This window comes from Clupea harengus, unplaced genomic scaffold (assembly GCF_900700415.2).
Source record: "Clupea harengus unplaced genomic scaffold, Ch_v2.0.2, whole genome shotgun sequence".
NCBI lineage: Eukaryota > Metazoa > Chordata > Actinopteri > Clupeiformes > Clupeidae > Clupea > Clupea harengus.
The window spans coordinates 24,253-49,987 of record NW_024879942.1 but is presented as its reverse complement, the minus strand read 5'-3'; the positions used below and the strand labels follow the sequence as shown (position 1 = coordinate 49,987).

At 42.2% G+C, this 25,735-nt stretch overlaps 3 protein-coding genes and 1 non-coding gene across 9 annotated transcripts; 2 read left to right on the top strand and 2 right to left on the bottom strand.

Annotated features, from left to right (window-relative positions):
- Nucleotides 1-4,705: 4,705 nt before the first annotated feature.
- mtrf1 (mitochondrial translational release factor 1) lies at nt 4,706-8,489 on the top strand. 2 transcript variants are annotated; one of them, XM_042705648.1, is made up of 9 exons: nt 4,706-5,399; nt 5,569-5,666; nt 5,755-5,836; nt 5,938-6,045; nt 6,475-6,647; nt 6,978-7,095; nt 7,457-7,593; nt 7,679-7,777; nt 8,084-8,489. In XM_042705648.1, the coding sequence occupies exons 1-9, from the start codon at nt 5,036-5,038 to the stop codon at nt 8,219-8,221; spliced, it is 1,317 nt and encodes a 438-aa protein (XP_042561582.1). In that variant the 5' UTR covers nt 4,706-5,035; the 3' UTR covers nt 8,222-8,489. The 2 variants fall into 2 exon arrangements, with proteins under 2 accessions (XP_042561582.1, XP_042561583.1); XM_042705649.1 differs by having other exon boundaries at nt 8,070-8,223.
- A 372-nt stretch (nt 8,490-8,861) lies between these two features.
- Nucleotides 8,862-12,736, bottom strand: wbp4 (WW domain binding protein 4). Its single transcript, XM_042705650.1, has 10 exons — nt 12,604-12,736; nt 12,279-12,351; nt 12,116-12,178; nt 11,610-11,733; nt 11,088-11,318; nt 10,823-10,896; nt 10,621-10,690; nt 10,230-10,414; nt 9,852-10,075; nt 8,862-9,583 (listed from the first exon to the last, which is right to left on the bottom strand). Coding segments are annotated over exons 1-10 (1,257 nt in total). The 5' UTR covers nt 12,606-12,736; the 3' UTR covers nt 8,862-9,372.
- A 250-nt stretch (nt 12,737-12,986) lies between these two features.
- On the top strand, nt 12,987-13,058 carry trnae-uuc. Its single transcript has one exon. It is a non-coding gene; the product is annotated as a tRNA-Glu (tRNA).
- A 371-nt stretch (nt 13,059-13,429) lies between these two features.
- LOC122130843 (SLAIN motif-containing protein 1-like) lies at nt 13,430-25,609 on the bottom strand. Of its 5 annotated transcripts, XM_042705642.1 has the most exons (10): nt 24,634-25,609; nt 23,132-23,268; nt 19,711-19,863; nt 19,083-19,196; nt 18,309-18,458; nt 17,415-17,771; nt 16,756-16,767; nt 15,766-15,915; nt 15,179-15,461; nt 13,430-14,610 (listed from the first exon to the last, which is right to left on the bottom strand). In XM_042705642.1, the coding sequence occupies exons 1-10, from the start codon at nt 25,080-25,082 to the stop codon at nt 14,535-14,537; spliced, it is 1,881 nt and encodes a 626-aa protein (XP_042561576.1). In that variant the 5' UTR covers nt 25,083-25,609; the 3' UTR covers nt 13,430-14,534. The 5 variants fall into 5 exon arrangements, with proteins under 5 accessions (XP_042561576.1, XP_042561578.1, XP_042561577.1 ...); XM_042705644.1 differs by lacking the exon at nt 19,083-19,196; XM_042705643.1 differs by lacking the exon at nt 16,756-16,767 and having other exon boundaries at nt 24,634-25,608.
- Nucleotides 25,610-25,735: the final 126 nt, after the last annotated feature.

The window sequence follows — 25,735 nt, the reverse complement described above, 5'->3', positions numbered from 1 at the left end:
ACTTGCTAAGATATAGACTTTACTTAAAGATGCATGGGTATCGATGGAAGTTTACGAAGTGCAGAGAAAATGTATTTTGTGCGCACAAGAAAATTGCAGAGATAGTAATCAATTGTGCGAACAAAAAATATTTGGTGGACGAGACAAGATAGCAAATTGTGCATAAAATAGTATTTTTTCGGGATTTAACGGGCTCCGTAGTACGGAATCTGTTTCATGAATACATTTAGCCTACATCGAACAGCATAACATTGGACTACTCGTCGATAAAACATTTTATCAGTTCAAATGTTTTCATCGGGTGAGGAAATTGGAGTTATGTTTAAAAAGTAGACTAGCCTGAATTCACCTTAAACAATGCGTAATCGCTCATCTGAAATAAAACAATAGGGCATTTTTGGATTACGGTGAAACACCATGTAACCATGATATATTGTAAACAGACGTGTTGTATCATTGACCGTTCGTTCACTGCAATACAAGTATCAAGACAAATGTATCGGCATTTAAACTCATAAACTCTTATTAAAACGTAAGTTAAAAACATAGATCACAAATTTGGACATCATGTCACCAACCTGAAAATGGCCTGTGAGGTGCAATCCAACAATCACGCAGCATACAATTTGCAGCAATCCCATGACAGTGATGATGACAGTGATGGGCGCTCTGGAAGTCACCACAGGCAGGTAAGACTGAATAAGTCTTTGCGGACGAGGGTCCATATCAGTTCAGCAGTTGTCTTTAACAATTCGGTGGAAAAACAGAATACTTTTGAAACGCAACCTTGAGGTAGGCTTCTTATCCTGTTGGGATCTCTTAAGTGCTCTCAAAAGATCGCCGCGCCGCTTTCAAAATCCAGTGGTGAAAGGCCCATCCCTCTCATTTTGGTAGGTTAGATAGTTTCCCAGATGTCAGTTTACTTAAGACTTAAAGAGCGGAGAGTAATTGACTGATAATGTTGAACGACATTTATAATTTGGCCTAGGTTATCCTAAATCCAAATCTAGACTTTTTGACTAGAGTGGCCCATTGGGGTAGTCTACTTTAAATCGATTGATTAACCATTTGAGGCAATTACCCTATCTATTCCAGTCAACTGCAGTCAAAATATCTTGTACTTGCACTCCTTCAAATACACAGAAGAAAACAGGTATCTTTAACGAGCAGCTCCTCTTTTTCAACCATACAATGGTTTTGAGACGTGTTGCCATTCAATTATCTGAAATTCCTACAGCTCAGATACTGTAGCTGGCGGCTCTCACTCAGTGAAATATGGCTGGGTGTCAGTGTCAGGGGCTTTCATTTGAACATCTGGCATAACCATTGAAAATATGGTGGTGAATAAGGGAAATCAAAGAGGTGATTTTGATCATATTTGAAATGATACTAGCTATACCCCTTCATTACATCTTAACATACAGAGAGAGAGAGAGAGAGGGAGGGAGATTGCAAAGTTACTATCACTCCTGTTTTCCTAAACTGACCGGAGGTGCATTTCCCAGAAGTGTTGTTGAACTCCATAGTTAAATGATAGAATACTTTGAATACTATCTCTCCACAGTTGTCACGGTGGTTGCTCAATGACGCTTTTGGGAAATGGGTCTGTCCTGAGCAGTTGAGACTTGGATAAATGTAGTAATTCCTTGGCAGAATGAATGCAGCAATATTTTCATGTGATTTGTAAGAAAAATAAAATAATAATAGCAATAAAAATAATGAAAGATAAGTCTCAAACTTCCACTCTGGGAGAGGATCCAGCCTGTCCCCTCTGCAGTTTTGGCAGATCATGAGACACACAATCAGGTCTGATTAGCCTGCAGAGGACCTGCCTAGGCTGAGGAAGTCTTGTGATGAAAGGTCTTAACACCCAGTGATGCCAAGGTACACAACTGAAAATGTGTCGTAATGGTGGTACCATCCTCTAGTGGTCATCTCTAGGAACAACCCCACTCAAAATAAAATTGCAGTGCAGAAACTTCAGGGACTGTAACCTAGTAACCTAGTAACCTAGTAACCAATTTGACTTTCTGCTCTCACATCCCTCACTTTCTATGTTTAAGACTTCAAAGGAGGGGGACAGTTGAATAAACATAGCAGTATCCTCCAGTTGACTTTCTGCAGTCATCAAATGTGGTGTACAGAGACAGATGTGGAGTCGTGTCGTCTGCATCATACCCTGTGCCATAACGTAAAGGAGCATTATAGGCTACATTCATACCCTGTGCCATAACGTAAAGGAGCATTATAGGCTACATTCATTCAATTCAATCAATTCTTTCATTCATCAAAATTCCATGAGTCAAGTTTTGACACAACATGTGCTGCTTCTGTTTTAATGATGGTTACAGATGAGAACTCACAGTCTAGACAACCTCCTCCTAAAATGTCTTAATAATTAGTTTGTTTGATTCAACAGTGTCCTTTTGGCTTCAGAGGGTGTTAATGAGCTCATAGGGGCTGATATTTCTGCCCACTCCATCACACTGACAGAGCTCAGTCAATCTGTAACATTTACAAGATACCAGAAAGGGTAATTAGTGGATTAGTAAAGACAATCCTTGGCCTCCTAAAAGCTATCATTATTTTAATCTACTACAGAGAACTCCACCCTGACTTTGTTGTTGTAACTGTGTTTGACTCACTCAGATCAAAAGTGTTCCAGTAAGTGCTTGTCTTGGGCCTCTCCTTGTTTTCAGTTTGCCCTTCGTCCTCCATTTGGTGATCAGTTGAGATGCTTGACTCAGTGCCTATCAAATACACAGGAAATTAATTCAAAATATATTTAAGATACATGGCAGTGTTTGACCTGTATTAATCATTAATCATGTGACTATGGACTTTGGTGTTCCAACAACTGTCATGATGAAACAAAACTTTTAGGGAAAAAAGTGTTTTCTGTTTGCTCTTACATTTTCTGAGAATCCATTCACACACCTCACGCCACATCTGAAGAATACCCTCCACTCTCTCTTTGTATATCACAACGTTTCATCCTCCAAATCACTCCTTTAATCTGTATTGGAAACTCACCTATTTGCACAGGGAACGGAAGCTCCTCTTTTTTTGGCCAAGGGTCTTTCGTGCCGTAAAAACATGAAAGACCCTTCAGTGCCCGTGCCTTGGTTTTCCCATTCTGGGATACTGTAGAAACATAACGGCACAACATGTCCCATTTCTAATAATAATTCACCTGAAATCCTCCATACTGCACCTTTAAGACATAAAGGCACTGATCGAGTCATTTGCAATAAGTGCCCTGCCCCGGTGATGTAAAAGATCTGTGCTTATCCCCAAAATGAAAATTACAGGTTTAATCATGTAGATTCCATATTGGTAAAGCAAACAATTTGACATCATATTCGTGTCTAAAAGAGGAGTCTAGAATATATGGTAATTATGTTGTTAAACCCCTTGTCAAGTTGAAGTTGAAGTCTTTTATTGTCAGATGCACAGAACAACACAGAGTCAGACTGGGCACTGACATTCTTAAGACGAGACACCGCACAACAACCTACCATAGCATAACATAAAATAACATAACATAACATATAAGTACATACGTATAAGTCATACATGATTGAACATGATTGAACATGCTTGAACTACGAATATTTGAAAGGATGGCCAATCATCTGACCTGCCACCTTAAGTAGGTTGCTATCTCAGAGCAGAGCAGGGTAACCATTGGACTAACCCAGCGAAATCGGTTGCTATTTTAACACAGCCGCTGGGTAATTAGACCCAACCTAATACTGGTTCATCCTTGTAAATTTGCAAATGCTTGTTAGTTAGTCTGCAATTAAATGTAACAGTGTTTCCATTTGTGAATGGTGTGGCATTTATATGTGAATCAGGGAATACATTTGTGAATTGCGTGCCATTTATTTGTGAATTTTGAACATATTGTAACTCCATACTCCAGAGTAATGAAGCGGGCAGGGGAAAGCAATGCAGACCCCTCACACCCTGGTCACAACCTATTCCAACTTCTCCCCTCTGGTAGGCGCAACAGAACACGGTTCGCCCAAACCACCAGACACAGAAACAGTTTATTTCTCCCTCGCCGTCTCACTAATGAACAGCTAACTCACTGTGGCACTGTGCAATAACCCAATAATAACCCATAATAACCACTGTACACAAGTCATATTTATTTATTTTATTCTCAAATACAAAATGTGCTATACATTCCACCCTTTACTGTATAACTATACAGGCTGTATATATTGTACTTCTTACGTCATTCTCTTACCATTTAATATTCATCTCTGCACTTCTTGCACTCTCCACCTCTTTGCACTACTTGTTGTGTTTACAGTTCACAGCTCCTGTATATAGCCATTCCTCCCTGTATATATTTCTTAGATTGCTTGTACCGTTGTGCTGTTGTGTTGTGTTGTGTTGTATATTTTGTGTAAGTACACTGAGAGCCACTTAACCCGGAGTCAAATTCCTTATTTGTGCAAACTTACTTGGCCAATAAACGTGATTCTGATTCTGAAACTTTAGCTGCTCTTCAGTTTGACTGACTTTCTTGATTCCACCTTCACAAAATGTATTATTTGTATCTCCCCAAATTTTATAACATAAAAAACAAAGAAATTTAAACAATTGGATCACTACAATATACTAGTACGCTTAACGTTCTCAATGTATTCAGCCAGTGATATCATGAGTGAGCTGCCAGGAACTACATATCCCAGAATCCCTAGAGTGTCTTTTACTTCCTGAAGATTGCAGGAAAGCTCTCATCAAACTGCAGCATGGTGAAAACATCACTAGACTGCTAGTTATGTTTTGATTAGTACTTCTTGTAGACTTTTTAGAGAGAATTAAGGGAACAACCGCTCTTGTAATGTGTTTGGTACATTTGTCTAAATTAAGACAGCATTTAGCCTTTAGTAGAAACTCTTTTGTGTTCTGCGCTAGGTTAGCCGACCTTAGGCAGTTCTGACCTTAGGTCCTCCTTCTATAATGTCTCTGGTATAGGGGTTTACTGATAATAGAGGTTCGAGATACTTTTGTACTACGAATGATATTAAGATGGACTAGATTTTGGAAATCATGTGTATGCAACCACGACATCGCTGTCAAAGTGACTGGAGTCCTGGGTAAACTGTTGGTTTGTCGTTCACAAAATCGCAGTTTCCAGCCGTCTCGAAACTATCACAAAATTACAGTAGATTTGCTGAAGAACGAAGCAGTACAGATGTACATACGAAGGGTAAGGGATGAATACGAAGTGGTCACATGTACGTTACAAAACGCGAATCTAAGTGACTCTGACAGGCGACAATTTCATCAAAAACGGGTGGAATTGTTGCCCGTGGTAAATGCATTCACATGCGCCGAAGATGCTGCTAAAAATCTACAAGAAGTGGAGTCCTTTCTTCAAAGTACGTGGGCCTAGTCGGATAATATTCTCCAAATAACACTAAAACATGTAGACCTGCTAGTTATGGCAAGATTAAGAATCACCGCAAGGTGGCGCAGTCATCGTGCGTCTAGTAGGCAACAATGCTACAATTGGATCAAGTAGTCTTGACATGTACTCAATTTTGAAAGGTACCACAGCTGGCTCTACCCAAGACGAGCAAATGGTTGAGCTGCTGAGAGAGGAACAAGCAGAACTCACTGGAAAACTTGAAGACTTACATAAAGAAGTAAGAGTTTTTCTATACTGCCCAACTCTAGTTGTCACCTGATGCAATAACATCAAATGTAATTCCTTCATTGCTTGAATTTATTCAGTTGATCCAGACTCTGGTTCCACTAGATGAACATGACAACAGCAATGTCATACTAGAGGTTGCGTCCGGCAGGACTACAGGAGGTGACTGAGATGCTACTTCACATATACATTGTAACGAGATTCCTAATCATAAAACTATGGGCTTTTCTTTGATAATAATGGGAGTCTGTTGCATTTTCCAGGTGACATTTGCCAGCAGTTTACCCGTGAGATCTTCGACATGTATGAAGGTTTTGCCAGCTATAAAGACTGGGACTTTGATGTCCTTAATTACACTCCCGCAGACTATGGTAAAACTCCTATTTCTCACACGGTCACATTCATTTAACAAACACACACTTGCACAGGCTGTTCTTGCCTGTTCAGCGGTGCAAGTAAATTACTTCTCAGGCTGAACACCTCCTTGTCAGCCTGAGACATTGCTGTATGACACTCCCCTACCTCTACAAGTTATTCCCTTGTTTCTTTCTATTGCTTTGAATGTCTACATATATATATATTTTTTTGCACAAATACAATTCCAAAGATGAACATCTAGGTTATTGGAGAAACTGAAATGAATCACCACTTTACTTACTTCTGTACATGGCAATTATTCTCTGGTGTGTGTTCCATCTTTGACGTCATTTCTGAACTTGCTTGTGTTCCACTCGTGTTTTTGGGTTCTCTGCCACGGGCACAGAAAGTGCTAGAAACAAATGTTTTGGTTTCTCTTGTAGGTGGTCTGCACCATGCAGCAGTGAGAGTGTCTGGTGAGGCCGTTTACAGATGGCTGAAATTTGAAGGGGGTACACACAGGGTGCAGAGGATCCCAGAGGTGGGCCTGTCTTCCCGCATGCAGCGCATCCACACGGGAACCATGGCCGTCATAGTGCTGCCTCAGCCCAGTGAGGTATATACGCCGCAGACACTTCTCAATGAACGACACGACCACCTCCAGTGAAGAATTACTGCAGTTTCATACATACTGCCCTACATACATACATGTTGCCCTAAACTGGATATCTGAGTACATGGAAAATGAAAGCATGTATGCAGTATGTTTGGAAGAGGCAAAATGGATTTGTAGAAGGATTCCTATGAGCAAATATTTGTAGTTGTTACATATAGATGTTAGAGATGTTATAAAGATAATTTAGTTTGAGGTGTTTTAGTACTGCTAAGGGAATGTTTTTGTTCGAGGTTGCGTTAGTTCAGCTGTGCTACCACTTACTTTCTTTAGGTGGACATTCAGATTGATCCTAAAGATTTGAGGATCGACACGTTCAGATCCAAAGGGCCCGGGGGTCAAAGTGTGAACACGACAGACAGTGCGGTTCGAATCGTCCACTTGCCCACAGGTAGGAACATTCTAACATTTTTTGTTTTCTTTTTAATAATTTGTAGTCATGCCAAGAGACACGTGCACGCTAGACTTAAATACTGAATAAAACATGCTGAAGACTCCACTGACTCAAACATCTGAGAGATAACAAGCCTACTACCTATTTCTGACAATTACTTTTTAATTTAACTTTTTTTCTTCAGGAACTGAAAAACATCTAGCAGTAGTTCAGTGCAGGTTTTCTTTTATAGAGAATATCTCTGAGCATGTAACATGGCAGACTCTTTCTGTGTGCTAGTACGTACAAGGCAGTTGAGAGACGTCAGAATCAGTTAAATTAAAAATCCTCTTAACACACAAACGCTGTTGCTCCTCAGGCACCGTGGCAGAGTGTCAGCAGGGCCGCTCTCAGCTCCAAAACAAAGACAAGGCCATGCGGGTGCTTAAGGCCCGCCTGTACCAAAGCATCATGGGAAAACAAACAGAAGAAAGAGACACAGCGCGAAAACAACAGGTAAAAGAGACCCCTGCAAACACATTAACAGACACACAAACAGAAGAACACAGAACTGACCATAGCCATCTTCCTCTCCCACTAGGTGGGCACTCGAGCCCAGGCTGAGAGGATTCGCAGCTACAATTTCAGTCAGGACCGCGTGACGGACCATCGCATTGGCTACATGACTCGGGACATCAAGGTGAGAGAGAAAGGCTTGGCCTTAACTCATCTTTCATCCTTTACACAGCACATTCATACGAGATCGGATCATGTCTTCAGAAACAGACTATGATTGCTAGGTATTGTGTGCTAGTATGGAAGTCTGAGCTATAAAATATTCATCCCTTGCAATGAAATGACAGTCATCACCCACCAGCCTCTTTGATGTTACACAAAATCAGCGGGTGATATCCTCAGTTGTGGACCCTCCAGTCGTCCAATGTTTGTTTTTTTGTTTGTTTGTCTGTCTGTCAGTGTGTACTGTTGACCAGCTTCTGTGCTGCAGGAGTTCATGAGGGGTGGCGAGCAGCTGGAGGAGCTGATCTCAGCACTGCTGGAGCACAGCGACCAGGAGGCCCTGCTGGAGCTGGTGCAGAGCAGCCATCTTCTGAGGAGAGAGACTGACCCAGGATCAGACCATTGAGCAGCCTCTACTCTTAACATTGACAGACTGGCATCGACTGAATGGACAGATACAGGACAGGAGTTACCACTGACCAGCTGGTCCTGTGCTCGGAAGACAGAAGTGATTCGTATTAACCAGAGATCCTACTTGGGAGAGGAAGCTGACCAGGATGTTGTTCAGAGGTCAGGGAGTCTACCTTTCAAAGGTGACACTGGTTCTAAATGACTTTTGACTCCGTGAAGAGATAACGTTAAAGTAAGACAAAAATAAAGAATTGAAACTGAAATCAAATTTAGTGGCAGCTATTCTGGGTGTGGCTGAATGTATCTAATAACATGACTGGGTGCACACGCACTACAAGAGGCTCTGAGCCTATCTTATACTAACATGCTGTTGAAAAACCTGGCAACCAGTAATGGCAACAGTATCTCCTTGACACAGAGTTAATGTGAGACAGCTGCCCAAATGAGTGTGCCAGTTCCCCCATTAGAGCACTGACTGTGTGTCCTCTATCCTCCTCAGTGACGTGTGTGTGAAACTGGGTTACATTGGGTACGAGCGATATGTCCACTCACAGCAAACTATGCAACATCCATTAAACTTAAGGGTTGGAGATGAGCCTGAATACTTTAAGAGCTATTAAACAGTGGCAACTTTATGCACAAAAGGAGTTTTTACTGACAACAATGAAGTCACTTTTCAAGCTAATGATAGAAAAATACCATCACATAAATACAAGACACAATCTTTGAGGGGGAAAGGTTGATGTCAACAACAAATTAAAAAAATACTAATACAAATCTCCAAACTCGAATGTGTAGAGCAATTAAGGGTAGGAAAAAAGAAAAACTCTCTTTTTTAAGATATATATGTCTACAGGAGACAAATACCTCCTCAAAAAGAACGAGTGCTTATTGATTCTTTGTTTCTCTGAACTATACAGAGCTTTCAAACCTGGATATGGCATTCATTCATTCATGGCAAAGATGTTTGACCATCCATCCGCAAATACAATTTAGCAAACAGACGTTTGACGTGACACTGCACAGCTCACACATAAACATACGTGATTCCAGGTCTGCCAAGTGGGCAAAAATAAATGTCAGCCTGCTGATTTCCTGAGCTGTCCTCCACATGTTCTATATAAAAAAACGGCCAACTGGGGGTTCTTAGTCATCGTCCTTCCCTCTCTGACGGAGGCTTCTGGATTTGCCATTGTCTGTCTTCCTCTTGCGGAAAGTGGCCCCTGAGCTTCCCTCATCCCCCAGGGAGGTGATGAGGCGTTCCCTGAACTTGGGCTTTGGCTCACGGGGGATCTCTGTGGGAGCTGGAACGATGCCCCCGGTGTCCACCTTGGGCAACTGCCAATCCACATTCTCACTGTTGGGGAGGAGAAGGTGGTTAATGCCGTGAGACGGCTACCCCTTATAGAAGGCACAAACATATTCCCCAGTTTCTGAGACTTAACATGTCATATCTACCTCAGCACAAATTAAACTGCATCAAAACAAATGCTGCAAGCAGACAACACTGTTGACTGAAAACACTCGCATGATGAATGCAGAAAACGGTGTGCAACATTTTCTGACAAACTAAAGGTAGCGTGTTTCCTGGTATGTGTGTGTGTGTGTGTGTGTGTTTCACTCACTATGGGTCCTCCTCCTCTTGGATCTGCTCCCATACTCCATAGGGATTGATCCTAGGTTTTTTGGCGGGCCTTACTTCCTGTTCTTCTTTAGCAGGGGCAGGGTCAGAGGAATCTCTCGAACTTTCGTTCTCCTCAGCTTCAGCACCAGCACCTTCTTCAGTCTCCTCTTTTACCTCTCCCTCCTTTTCAGGTACCTCAGCTTTTCTGCATTCAGCTTTTCTTTTCTGGGAAGGGGAGGATTGTTGTCATTTATCAACTCAACCATTTCTACAGATCTCCAACTTTACAAGAACAGAATTTTGACAGAAAAAAACACATATATAGATAAAAAGCCTTTTTTTATGACCAATCATTTCCAGTGGGTGATGTGTGTCTCACCCAGAAACTGGTTTTGGGGGCTGTGGACTTCTCCGTCTCCTCGGCGTCCTTGGCCCCATTTGAGCTGTTCTCATCCTCTGATAGTGGCTCAGGCTTAGGGGGAGATGGGTCCTCCAGTCCCTCCACCAGAGCTGCCACGCTGCTACCTCCAGAGTGATAATCAGCAGGCTTTTCCCAGCTTGACTCTGGGTACCGATGAGAGTACAGACAAAGAGGCTCATGTTGGACTACTGTCGTCATGTAAAGCAATTCAGATGACCCATGGTACATTTCTCGGTCTGTATTCTGTTGAGTTTCAGCTTGTTGTTAAAAAGCCTCTTCAAATTGTGCTGCCCTACACATTCAGTTTTATACAGATGTCTATTCCACTGAATGTCACGGCTGAACAAACCTCCAGTTTCTGAGTTGTAGAAGTAGGGGTATCCATCTGGACTCACTGCCTCCATCCATGGGGACCCAGACTGCATAATGATCAAACAAGATAATGCTAAAGACGTTTAGTCCTGTGGCTAGTTGATTGACTAATTCTAAGAAGCACAGACACTGCCAAAACGTGTATGTGTATGTGTGTTTACATGTGTGCTTATATCTACCTCACTCTGCTCTTCAGCTTGTGCCAAGGACTCACTCTGACCTTGGAACCCCCCTGGCTTCTCCCATTTTGACTCTGCAGGCACACATACGCAAGCATTGATTTCGGGCTTAAATGTTTCTTATTGATATAGCATGACTTTCCCTCCATTTTATGTCAATAGCCCTCTTCTGATTTGGCTGTTGTGTGTAGCAATATTTGAACAGGATATTGTCTGAGATGGTGGAGAACTTTCAGAGAGTCAAAATGAACCAAGTGGCTCTTACCTCCTGTTACTGAGTTATAGTAATAGCTTTGTCCGTCATCGGTCAACGCTTCAACCCAAGCATCTGATCCACTGTTGCTGCTGGCCTCGGGGCTTGCCTTCTCCTTCTGCTTCTGCTTCTGCTTCTGTTTCTGCTTCTTGCTCTGCTGTTGAGGTACCTTTGGTGGAGGAGCTCTACTTTGAGGCTCCTTTTGTTGAGGAGCTGTACTTTGAAGCTCGGTTTCACTTGCACCTGCATCGCCAAAAACCAAAGACCACTTAACTGAAACTGCTATTTTAATACCATCATGGTCATGTCATCATATGGAATTTCAAAACAGGTTCCAGCGATTTATGTTCTGTTATTTTTCATATACTTTTATGTACTGACTGTCATCTAGGAAAGAAAGACTGATAACACACAAAAAATAGCCTTTTCCATGCATCCAAGACTGTAAAGCGAACAAGCCTATGAAATGTAAATGCATGACATTCCATTAATCTAATTCAAGGGGAGGGTTGGTTTGCAGCTTTTGTAGGTTACCTGATTCCATCTGAAGTCTTTTAATGTCCTGCTCGTATGCTTTCAAGGCTGCCTCCTCCATGGCTGCAAACTCCTTTGACTGGCGGTCCTCCTGCTTTGCCTTGTCCATACTCCTCTTTTTAATCTGCAGCGTGACAGCACAGGGAGGTGGAGGGTGGGTATGGGGTGGCATGCGCCAATAAAGTTGTTTGCAATATCATGCCAGCTCTTATCTCCACAAATTCGGTACAGATGGCATGTCAAATTGGGTTTATGTTTATGTTTTTTTTTTTCTTTTTCTCTGATACCTCAGTATTTTTTCTGAATACAGCACCATCTGTTGGTATATATCAGTAACATCAAGCAAAAGGCAAAGCTTTACTTATTAAGCCACTTTGAGTTGCTTACCACCTCTGGACACGTTAATTTACATTAAGTGTAGGATAAGTGTAACGTCTATCGGTGCATCACTCTGCTAAAGAACTGAAAATAGCGGTTAGAAAACTAGTAAGGGAACATTACTGCACCTCGTCGATTTTATCAGCCACATTTTGCTTGTGATTCTTCCCCCTTTCATGAAATTCAACGCTCTGTAGAATGAAATGCACAGGATATTAATTTCAGGAACAAAGACATGCATACAATCTGGACAAGAGAACTCAGAATAGATCAGACTGAAGAAACACTCACCGGTTTGTTGTCTGCTATCCAACACTTGCAGTACTGACAAAATTTCTTTGGCTGAGACTTCCAATAATCAGCCCTAAGGATCAGAGTTGTCGATTGCCATCACGTACAGAGATAAACAAACATCAATTCATACCAAGCATAGTTACAAGCACTAGGACTATTATAGATATTTCGACGCGGAAGGTTTAGAACAAACTTAAAAGAGGTAAAGAAGGTGTGGTGTAAATAAGGAAACGAGTCTAACAACTAACGTGAGAATAGTCTTTTGTGGTCAAGGTTTAAAATCGTCGTTTAACATTAATGTGACGTCAGTGATGTTACTTACATTTTATATTGTCTTAGACTTGTATACTAAAACAGTCTCTTTCTTCAAAATGACTCAAACATGTGGAAGAACGACTATGAAACAGCAGTCATCCCTTTTGGTCATGGATTTCCAAAAAGGTTGTCGCTTAGAAATGACGTCAGTTTGCGACTGGTTCGATGGTTTCGATCTTAAAAGTCATACACAACTGAGAATATTCATGTGCAGCATTACAAATATATATATATTAATGCCGTCATATCGATAAACAATACTGTAATATGGCACATAGTACGCTCAATTGATTGATTCAATTTTCTATTTATTTGACAAATAAAAGTATTTCAACTAAAGATCTGTTGTTCTTGTTATATCAAACTTTTAACTTGACGAAAGTTTGTACATCCCATATGGTCTAGCGGTTAGGATTCCTGGTTTTCACCCAGGCGGCCCGGGTTCGACTCCCGGTATGGGAAGTAACGTTTTCTCGTCTCATATTGTCAATACGTACCTTATACCTTGATTGATATTTCATTTAATAAGAAAAATAACATCGTTTCGGCCATTTATACTGCCTGAATACACCTATGGCTTCCCCCTACATTTTCGGCTACTGGATTCTACTTTAGGTCCAAGTCAAAGATTTGGTGAGAAAAAAACATCAGAATGAGTTAATAGAATTTGATAGAGGTAAATGTTTTAAAACCTCTTTGTATATCAATTTGTGTGGTATAATTTCATGTATAATTCTTACAAATATTTTTCTATACTTACCTATTTGTGTCTCTAGCATCATCCACAGTTACAGGTATAAGCCCAACCTGCATGAGTAATAACGTTACACTAGTTGCTGGAAGTTTAAAAAGCTTTTATTTGAAATGAAACACACAAACTTGTTTCAATGACAGTGCTTAAAAATACAAAACAAAAAGACAACAACAAAAAAGTAATAGGCCCTACCTGTATTTTAAGTGCAATTGCAAATATTATTTTTAGTTATGCTTGTTCGACACATTAAAATTGAAACCTGTTAGGACCTGTTTAATTCAGTGCTACATCTGTTATCATTGTGGAATTCTATACAGTGTCTTTTCTAAACAAACGATATTTAGAAACAAATAATTTAACAGTGAAAGTGCAGTACCAAAACACTTCATTGACATACATACATACATTAACAATAGGTGCAACCATAACAAAGATTTATTATTTCATCTCAGTGTTCTTTCATTTGAAAATTAAGTGTACGCGTGTCTTTGTGAGGTTAAAAACATTGAAAATGGTGCATCAGTGTTAGCCATCCAGTCACTTTTAATTTGATCTGTATGTAAACACTTTCAAGCTGGTCAAATTTGGTTAAAGTTTTCCATTACAAAAGAATATCAATAGAACAGACATTCGAACAGTTAAATCCCTTAAACACTTTTGTCCAATTGTCACAATTTCTTTTTCTTTTCTTAAATCTACACCTCATAGTTGTATAAAAACAACTCACGGGAAACAGCAGATTAATGATTAGCAGCATGTTTGGAGTTCCTGTTTCAAGGAAAACCACATCAAAAATGATTGATTAAAAATAAGCTTTACAGGGTAGTGAGTTGATTATTAGTAACTAAATCCGTGGTCAGTGCATAATAGCAAAGCTGGGGGCTTTATGAATGATGAAAATGTGACATTGGGGGAAGGTGAACTTTAGGATTACCTTTATTATTGATTTTTTTTTGCATAATACATAAATGCAAAAAAAAAAAAAAAACACCCCTTAAAAAGGAAGCACTTTAAGTCCCAACTCTAGGGTTCCCTCCACAGCATGGAAATTTCCGGTCATTCCTGTTCACATTCTAAGATCACTGTTTCATGTGGCATACCACCCCAACCAGCAGGGCAGTTGCACGTAACCAGATCGCCACTTTCTTGAGTCAAGTAGTGCCCTTTTTGACGTCTGCCCATTTCTAGTAACAACCATCCTTCCAACTGCCGTCACGCAGGGCACTGAGGGTTGACAAGCTCTTTGGAGGCGTCAGTAAACTGATTGAAATACAAAAACAAAAGGAGTCTGTAATCATGTATCAATTGGAATTTAAAACAGTGATAATGTAACTACATGCGCACAAGGTATATAGGCAATAGTAGATATTTTGTTGATAACTACTACCACCAAATACTAGATCACATAGACACAGGATTGGTTTCCTGGACAGAGCTTAAACTAAGGTAAAAAAAACAGCAAACAACTTGAACACCTAAAATAACAAATGAAAAAATAGGATGTATTTTAAGGTTTGACCTAGATATAACTTTGCTCAGGAAACCAGCCTGTACATTTTTCAAGTCCTAAAAAAAAAACAGTTACTATAAAAAGACCACTGCTCTGCACAAACTGCACTCAATCTAGGGCCTACAGACAGCAGAGAGCAATACTGGCAACTCACGTGGGTTTGCTTTACGGTTACAGGTGAGCATGTTATCAAGGTTCATCCCTTTAAAGAGCATTTCAAGATGATGTTCATATTTCTCGCTCAGGCTCAAATCAAATCATGTTTTTGATGAGGTTAACTGTTGGTTTAGTTTCGACCATGTCCCATCTCCCACTTACCTGCGCACAGGTTGGGCGATCTTGCTGCGAGATGTGGAGATGGTTCCTATGAAGGAGGCAGGGCGAGGGAGGCCACTCCGTCCAGCTGCCTGATTACTGCCAGGTTTGCCCGGAAGGGGGATCCCGCTACAGTTCAAGGACTGTAAACTGGTTGAAGTAGTCACGGTAGTGGGACCCTTGACTGTGGGGCTGACATAAGCGGTGGCCTTCAGGGGTTGCCGTGACGACGCAGAGAAGTTCCCCACACTCTGAACACGGTTCTGAAGCTGACCAGGTGATGGGACTGAGCCAGACACAACCAAACAGTGTTAACAACATTACATTTGAAACAACTTCTTTCCTCTCAAATCTCCACAAAGCCTAAACCTATGCTGATTTGACATACAATGATATTACGAGTGCTATATGCAGTATTAACAATCAGTTATCTTAATACATCAAACCCAGATGTACTATATTAATGATGTATATTAAGGTAATCAACAACAGCTTTAGACATTGCAACGAAATGTAATAAGACAAATCCAAAGTCAAGATCAGGATGATGATGCAGAAGATGTTGGTGCAAAGGAGGGCAGGAGTCTTACTAGCAGACTGGAGTCTGGCCAACCCATTGGAGGAGTCAAAACTCTGGCTGTTCCGGATGGAGGCAGGAGAACCCATGTGACTGGCTGGAAGTGGCACACTCGACATGCTGGGCGTCCGAACCAGGTTGGGCATACTCCTCCGCAGTTTATCTGGAGTGGCACAACTCATGCTGTTAGTAACCCCTTCAATCTTTCCCAGTACATATTTTTGAACAGCAAGCACAAAATTACACACACACACACACACACACACAAATGAAAATGCATGATATGAGAATTTTTATTATTAATGCATATTTTCCATATGAAATGCATGCAAACTCATATCCTTGTGCTCTTCTCTCTCTCTTTCCCTTTCTCACACACACACACACACACACCCAAATTCACAGTTTAGGTAAAGTAGACAAGAGCGTGACATGAGATTAAGGACCTAAATTAAAAAATAAATCCTAACCAATTTTCCAGAATTGGGATTCAATAGGCATCCAATTTTCCCACCAGAATGTCATCCTTAGAGGTCTTACAGGGTATTAGTATTTGCCCTTTAAATACGCAGAACATCGCAACAAGATGGCCCCTTCCGAAAGTCATGGTTACAGCAGCTTAAGTCCTCTCACTCAAGATCTGGTCCCTGGCATAGTGTCAGACCTCTAAAAAGAGCAGGCGACCTAATGAGAGCTTACTGCACTGGAAGGCGCTTAGGAAGTCAGATAGGGAATGTGTTTTATCAGTGGCCAAAACCACATACATGTTCCATGCTAGACAAAACTCTGTAACTAGAATTTAAAAAAAAAGGGGGGGGGGGGTCACATCATTTTTTTTTTACCATGTGTTTGATTAATAATGGGAAGTAATTTGTGTTAGCCGTAGCAAGAGCTGAGTAATATTATCATTGAGATCATTGCTAATTTGCTTGTAGGACTCACAGGACAAAGACAACATATTGAGGCCGACACAGACAACAACGGCAAACATTATTTGACTTACTGTCAAACTCGACTGGGTTCCAAACAGAGGATCCACAGGTTATGGGTCACACAAACAGATATAAGCAAATACAAAGATAAAAAAATATATTAAATATTTCATCTTGAGTGTGAATCCGCACTGCCAGTTTTTTCATGTCTGTTTTACATTTTTGATGCATCAGGCATAGATCAGACCTCAGAACCCACAATCTTGATCATATAGGGCCTTCGGATAGAAGCTTATTTCAATTAAATAAAACTTTAATTAAATCATTAAATGTAATGAATAACTATTAAACAGCTATACAAATCAAATGTACAATTGTAACGTAATATTTTTGTATAGGATTTGAATCCCACTATAACACCTTTAATAAAAGATGATCCTCGATGATCCAACCGATCATCAGGGTTCTGAGCTTGGCAAACCTGCTTTATTTTAGTCTCGGATTTGATCCCCTATTTCTGACAGCTTTAGTCCCATCTAGTACTATGACATGCATCAGCTGGGACATTTAGAACATGCGCCTCATTCCTGCACTATTACCCTCCCAGCATAACCATAGAATGGTTCCCTATCCCCCAATGCTGTGAATGGTTCCCTATCCCCCAGTGCTGTAAAGGTTCCCTATCCCCCAGTGCTGTAAATGGTTCCCTATCCCCCAGTGCTGTCCTTACCTGAGCTGGGCCGGGGCCCCTGCTGCTCGGGGGAGTAGCTGGGCAGAGGGCTGGGCTGGGGCTGGTAGGAGAAGGCTGAAGGGTACTGAGGTGTGGAGGGGGTGGATGGCGTGGAGGTGCTCCTCCTCCAGTCGCGGATGCTGGTGAAGGTGTGGGAGTGGGGTATGCCGCGCTGCAAGGTTCCCGGCCGCGTGAGCCTGGGCTGTGGAGGAGGTAGCTGACCGTACTCTTCGTCATCGTCGTCTTCCTCTTCCTCCTCTAAGTGAGACTCTGCTCGTTGGCCAAACTGGAAGGAGAAGCTGGCGCTGCGTCGGTTGGCAGAGGCCGAGGTGGTGGTGGCATAGTCTTGACGAAGACCTGAGTAGTGGCATTAACCACACACATACTGTATATGTACACAATTTACCACCACATTAAATCACACACATTAACCACACAAATATGTGTACACAATGTTTTTATAGGACATAACCATAACATTCAGCTCAGAATAAAAGAAACAAATCTACAAACCAAAACAAGCATTCACACTAATACTGGTGCAATATCAATTCAAAACCATGATAAAACCAGGCCCCCCCCCCCCCTCTGGTACAATATCACAAAATAAACAGATAATTCTTTTTGACAAATGTTATCCTCTTCTATTAGAAAAGGCTGGATTACTCTATGCCCTAAACCAAATTCCCTGTGTGAGAAAGAATCTCCTCACAAAACAAAATCTATTCCTGGACTAAGGACTAAGGATAATCCATGTCTGGGAAACTGGCCCTGAAATACCCTGTTGCTCCCAATTCTAGTGCCCTGCAAAGAGCCTCCTCACTACTCCTACACTACTCCTACACTACTCCTCATTCCCTTCCCTGTTTGACTGAGGGTTTGTTGGGGACTTACTCTCTTCCTGTAGTCTTGCCATCACCTGGACATCTGTTAGGTCTTGCAGTTTGTAGCCCAGAGCAATGGAGTCTTCCTCCAGTTCAGAGGTGCTCAGCTCACTATCCAGAGATGACTGAGGACTGAAGGTGGTTCGTCGGAGACTGCGGCCTTCACACACAGACACACAAAATTTGGTTTAATTTCCTAGCTAAACTGTTCAACTGCTTTTTAGTTTCTATACCCTAATGTTATCCAAAGTGACAGCAATAAATGTGTCTGACTGGTCATGTCAGTATTAAAATCTGAAAATAAACTACTATTAAATCATAAATGACCACACTCACTAGCAATTATATAAATATCTCTGGAGGAAATACACTGAAGGTTAATCCTATCCTACGGGTACATCATAAATCATTCAGGATTCAAGGAAAACAGCAAATCAATACTTGCCACCCAACCCTCACATGAGTTCAAACAATCTTGTGTCAATGCAATACAATACAAATCAAAACCCCCGAAAAGCTTCAAAGCCATGGAGATATGCACAGGTGACAGATCAACCCAATATGGCAGTAAGCAAGCAATTGATCTGATCGACAAACAGACAAATACTCCATTAGTGTGTTATTTCAGAGCGTGAGCTTTCGCTGAATCATACGTTCACAGGCATCGGTCCCTTTTCTGCTGTGACATGACGAATGACTGCGTAGAAGAATATGGTGCAAGAGCCAGTTGCCATGGAGCAATGGAGAAGTGTTATGGGATGGCGGTGAGCTCAGCGAGGCTTACTGCGTTTGGCTTGGTGATAGAGGAAGGTGGGAGTTCTCTCAGCTAGAGGAGAGCAGTCCTTCCCAGGTGGGGTCAGGACGAGCGAGGGGTGGGAGGATGAGAGGAGATATGAGGCTGGAGAGAGGTAGAGACACAGAGAGAGAGAGAGAGAGACAAACAGACAAAACGAAAGAGAGAGAGAGAGAGAGAGAGAGAGAAAAGTAAGAGAATGAAAGAAAGAAAAGTAAAGAAATGAAGGAGATTTCACCAAGTGTAGTACCAACTCTTCATCAGGTCCATGAATACTTTAGGATTCCCCCAATGCTTTGGGATTTGGCACGTTTAAGAATCTGTATGGTTACACATGTGGCGAATAAACTGATGAGATCCAAAGGGCTAGATTTGAGAAATCCAGTTGCATCTCATAAAACTACAAAGGAACGGAGATGAAATATTCATAAACACACTTGACTCTGACATCAAAATCGTCTAAATCGTGTAAATATCACAAATAATCTCCATGTGAGGCCCACAGTTTTGATTTCAAGTTTTTAATCATAAATCTCTCTCAGGTGTAGGTGTGTGACTGAGTGTGTGTGCATGTGTGTGTGCGCGCGTGTGTGTGTGTGTGTGCACATGTATCTGTTACCTTGTCTCTCTGAGGCAGGCACACTAGGGGGAGGAGTAGAACAAGACTTGGAGGAGCAGGGAGAGGAGGTGCAGAGCGGGGAGACTCCAGCTACTCGACTGTGAGGGAATGCAGGAGAGGCAGGAGAGGAGAAGACGCCCCTCCACCTGTGGACTAATAAGGAGACGGAGGAGGAGGAAGAGGGGGAAGAAGAGGAGAGGAGCGAGTCAAAGCCGATCACACCAAGGAAGTCATCCTATCGCCATACAGCAAGACTTTCATTAAAAGATGTGGTTTTTGTAGTTTTACAGAAATGTTTAGATTGTCACACACAGATAAATATCAGGTCATACATATATACAAGTACATAGTCACACATCCATGGAGAAACACAAATACAAAACAAGCACCCCAACAGACACACACAGCGGCTGCCAGAGACTCTAACCCTAACCCACACTCATCTTCATGTGCGTGTGCTGTCTTCCCAGAAGTACAACAGCCCACTCTGCCTCAGCACAGGGTTTGGTGCCGTTATCACACGTAATGGAAGTCAAACCTGTGCAGGTGTCCTAGCCAAAAATAGAACAAGGTACAATGGAACTTAAAGAACAGAATTGTGGGTAATGGATTAGAAAGACAGCAGTGTAAAAATTTTTTTTTTTAAAAAATCACTGCTCAGATCTCCCTGCAACTGCCATATTGTACAACCAATGACAGAGTAATGGTACTGATCGTGTTAACGTAAATGGATCTTTGAAAGTACTGGGGAATCTGGGACAATCACAAGTCTATCCTTGATGTTATGCAAGAGCTGAGAAAGAGATCCTCTTCACAGCGAAGCTGCCTCGGCGTAGAGTGGTGGCATCAGTCGGGCACAAAACTGCCAGTCACCGGCCGCCTGGGCACACATCTGTTTCCCCAAAGCCTGCCAGACAAAGGGGGCATTCAGGGCTCCAATGGGGGGAGTGTGCATCTGAATACAGGCCTTTCACTGGTGGGTTCAAGCAGAAAACCACACACACCATAGCAGGCAGCCAGTACCTCCACAAACACATACACCCACACCCAAAACTCACCCCTCCCACACAGAGAAAACACACAGATATAATTGTGAAGTTGTGTTCAAGTTTGGTAAGTTGTATCGACAGTCTGATGTGCAGCTTCATGCACACTGAGACATATGCTGTGTTTTCTCACTTGTGAAATACATGCAAACAAGCAAGCACAACAGACGCCCTATCTCTGTGTCCCTCTCAATCTCAATCTCTCACATGGACAGAAACACGAAAGCGTGCACACACACACACACACACACAAACACACACACACAAACACACACACACACACACACACAAACACACAAACACACACACACAGAGTTCATCTAGTATTCATGAATGTTTGAAGAGCTTCGCCAAATAATACAGAGTGAATTACCCATTGGTCCTCAAAGGAGAAGTAGATTTGATTAAAACACACACACACACACAGCCTGCCGAGACAAGAATAACAATAGTGTACATACATATGTACATTGCTCTGCTGAGCCTCTCTTGAAATATATGGGGCTACGCTTCATACCAACGAAGGTATAAGCCACTTGGCATCAAGCACCAACTCCTTTCATGTAAACACAGTTTCCATGGTTACCGCTCTGGTTGCCCTGGCTTGTGATCCTGACGATATAACAAAGCTTCTAAGTATGCACCACTGCAGGAGGTTTCCCACTACTCCCACCCCAGCGATTGTCACAAATATAAATCTGGGTTAATACAATACAATGACAATAAATAAGTCCACAGAGAGGACTCAGTCGAGTTACATGCGTGTCGATACACATAAATCCACATTGACTTTATGGAGCACCTTAACGAACGGAATCTCCAAAAGGAACATCCATGTGAGGTAACCGAGAGTTTCAGTGTCCCATTCCAGGCTTATGCTACTAATCCTCATTAATGCTTTACTACCTACTCAGTGAGCGGTCACAACTATTCACATTTACACACACAAGACTCTCCCTTCCTCCTCTCCCACTCTCATCACACAGGCACTGTTCTGAAGACACGTTGGTGAGCATCATCTTCACAGCAGTGGCTGTGCTAACTGACCTGCCCACCACTGGGACAGCAGAGACAAATGTTGCTTTTTTTTGACTGAGACAAGGCATGATGTGAATCGTAATTAGGGCTTTAACCAGGCTGGAAGTCAACAAGGCTCTACAATCTACAATCTACATGCTGCAAGGGAGCCAGGAAGTGTGCAAGATGTGATGCAAGACTGCGCAAATGTGCAGCACTCTGTGTGCATGTTCTTCACTGTGCACCAGGCTACTGGAGGTAACTGGCATTACATTAGAGGGTACATTTGGTGCAGTAAGGATGAATGTGTTGGCAAGGTTGGCACTGATTATAAGTATGCACAGTTAGGCATAGTTATGTTATGGGTCTTCTGAAGTGCCAACGAAAGGCTGTTTGTGCACCAACTATATATGTTTATTTTTCAGCTATGTAAGTGGACTTGTGTGTGTGTGTGTGAGAGAGAGTGTGTGTGTGTGTATGTGAGTGTGTGTGTGAGTGTGTGTGTGTCTGTGTGAGTGTGTGTGTGTCTGTGTGTGTGTGTGAATGTGTTTACTCAACTACTTGAGGACGCGCCTGGAGTCCTAAATAGGGCAAGCTGGCAGATTTCCTTTTTTAATCCTCGGGAAAGAAAAAGGGCCAGCCCACAGAAAGAGAGAGTGCCATTGGATCAGTTACTGATTTCTCTGATACAGACCCCCCCCCCCTCAGACCCCCCTGCCTAAACCCCAGAGACCAACACAACCACCTCAACCACAGCATGACTGGACATGACTGATCATGGGTGACCTTTGTCCTCAACACCATCATTCACTGAGAATGCAAGACGGTAGGACACCATCCAAAGAAACATATTGCACCTGATATCCTTTTTGTATGTACTGTATTATTTCTTTGTGAGAGGAAAAAGGAGAATGGAGGATACAAATATAAGCATAGGATCTGAACAGAGACAGGTCTCACACATGAATTGGCCTAAACCTTTCCACTAAAAATTTTCATGAATTAATTATATTTTTACTAAACCACTGGCACCGCGATTAAGAAGCAAAGGAATAGACACAGCAGAATACAGTTCATTCTACAACTTTCACCAGATACATCATGCATGTCTGAAGTAGGTCATTGAATAAGAACTGCATTACCTTTCCACAGAATGTACACAATGTTATGCCCATTTCAGCAGTATGTAGAACGGCCAGTAAACCCACCAACCACCCATGAACTGACAACACAGTTTGGGGTACAACCCAACGTCCAGTCTGCCACTTTGTTGTGGCACGCTGCCAGTGGTTGTTGACTGACAAAACACGTCCCCTTTGACACCATGCCCAACATCCCTAGCGTGACTAGAGCTCTACCTGAGTCAAGGCGGTGGCACAGGGACCGTTTGGCAGCCTCCACTTCCGGTCGGGGGTTGTCCAGAACCTGTCGGCACCACTGCAGCGGCGTTAGGCTCCCCTCAACCCATAGACAAGTCTTAGGGGAGACATACAACCTACACGCAGGGGGAAAGGAGGAAAGTAACCAAGAAGAGGAAGAGAAAATTGTTGTCATCAGTCAGTCAAAGGCAAAGAGATGGGGAAGGAGGGTTTCAGAACAAAACACAACACTGCCAAAAGTCATTCTATAAATGCAGATTTTCATGTATAATAGGTCTACCCATTGACTGGTCAGGCACTCAGCTTTCATCCTCAAACCAGGTCAGCATGACCCAGGGTTATAACCTGATCATAATTAGCCATCCCCTAATCTCTAACTTCCTGGCCTGACACGCTAACCACTTACTTAAAGTACTAAACCTGGATAATATACACATCCACAAAGACTTTTTGTAAACAAAGGCTGTAGTGTCTTTCCCACTGCCATCAGCATCAAATATCTCCTGCTTCACTAAGTGCTAATGTAGCATATTTTGATTTGCTGCTGACCTCTGCAGTTCACTCACTTATTTTGTGTGTTCAAATCAAATATTTAACAAACATTTAATGCGCACTCTTTAAACAAGATATTTCTAAGAGGCCAGCTCTGTGAGCTTCACATAGAAAATAAAACGATTATTGCAGATACCTGTTTAAAAGAGCGATTTAAATGTTTAACTAAACACGGCGCCCCGACACTTACGAAATCGTGTACATTGTCTGTATTTTTTGGTAAAAGTAAAATTAAACAGGATTTGGTAACAAAGCGTTCACTCAACGATGGAGACTGCAATAACTGTATTCGCCTTTAGGAGAGAATTATTGGATGACAGTTATAGGTCGGCGAAAGCATTAGCACATTAGCCACCGTTGGCCGAGGAGGACACCAAAACGGTCAAGCCTTAAAACAGCTTCGGCCTACATAATCACGAGACCGTTACAATAAGGGAAATAACACTGGCTACGTACACAAAAACAAAGAAAGGCTACAACACAATGGGACGTAGAGGGGCGGGTACAGATATATGTTAAATCTTCCACACCAGTAACTGCAGACCAGAATCTGGTTCAGACATCTTAAATCCATGCCTTCCTTTAAAACGCAACCAGAGGAGAGCATCATCTATCATGTATCCCTCTACATGCGCCCGTCATGCCAAAAGACGCGAAATTACTGAAAACGTCGCGCGTAAAATGGCATGTATTCACGCCCCCGTGTCAATACTGATTACATGCTCATTAGTGAGTGTTACATTCACATACAGCTTAAAATGAACAACAATGATTAATGCGCTCTACACAGAAATTGTTTGCACTTGTTGACTTATTAAGCCGCCATAAAGCCAACTAATGCATTTTCGTCCATCCTATTCAAGAGAAGAACCGATGTGTTTTTGTACAAAACTGGACAGACAGAATGACACTGGACCATGTTGCCATACCAGGTTTCCTCTGAATCCTGATTGCAAGGTAACAGAGAATCAAGGTTCAATATCTCAAGATCGTCAAAAAACGTAGGTTCCATGCAGTCCACAGACACACAATCTGCATCAGAAGCAACGTCGTCGGGGTTGTGTGGTTGGAAATAGGGGAAAGGCTCTTCATTGTAAAGTCCTAAGGATGCCGGGCACGACAGGGTCGGTGGCGGACTCGGAATACAGTAGCTACTACTAGCAATGGTATTCCCGAGTAAGCAAAGCGGAGAGGACGATAAGATATGAGGGCTTGTTCGCCCGTTAACTGCATTTGCCCGAGTCCGTAGCTGCTCGTTCTGCATTTCCAGTTTCCTAACAAGCTCTTGCAGCTTTTTCACCTCCAGCTCTGCGTTCATGGAAGTGTTGTTGCAGTTGACATCCGTCATCATCTGTGGGTTTAAAACTGCGGCCTCCATTGAACCAAATGATTTCCAAAATAATCGTATAAATCCAGACTACTTTGCCCTGAAAATGGAGGACAAGGTAGGCTTTGCGATCCTCACTCATCCGCCGCCCTTACTGAGATTTTTGATGGCAAGTTTCCCCCTGCACCTATGTCCACTAGCCTCGCACTGCACTTAGCTGTCTCTCGCCAATGAGCGACGGAGACTCCGAATCTCCTCCCTCAGCGTACAATAGCCTGCGCTACGCGGCTCCACACCACCAGTACGCTCGGCTACCCTAATCAGAATCAGCAGCAGGTGGTACTATAATTAATAATCATCACTACAGCTGCCGAAAGACAGCCAGCGTTTGTGTTAAAACACACAACATATAGAATAATACAAATAACTCCAGATCCACACCTCCAGGCTTAGCCTACTAGCAAATATAGTGGTTTGGCACACCTGTTAATGCTGAGTGTATACAGGATTTAAATGTGCGCTGCAAAGAATATATTAACCACTGAGATCACAGTTCATGGGTATTTGAGGGTCTTCATATTGAAATGCTCGTAAAATGACTGTAAACTTTTGTCATTCTCCTGGCTGTCTGTTAATGGACACCCGAGAGATGTCTGGGAAATTCCAAAGCCAGCTCTAAAAATATTTCCTTGTATCGAAAGAGG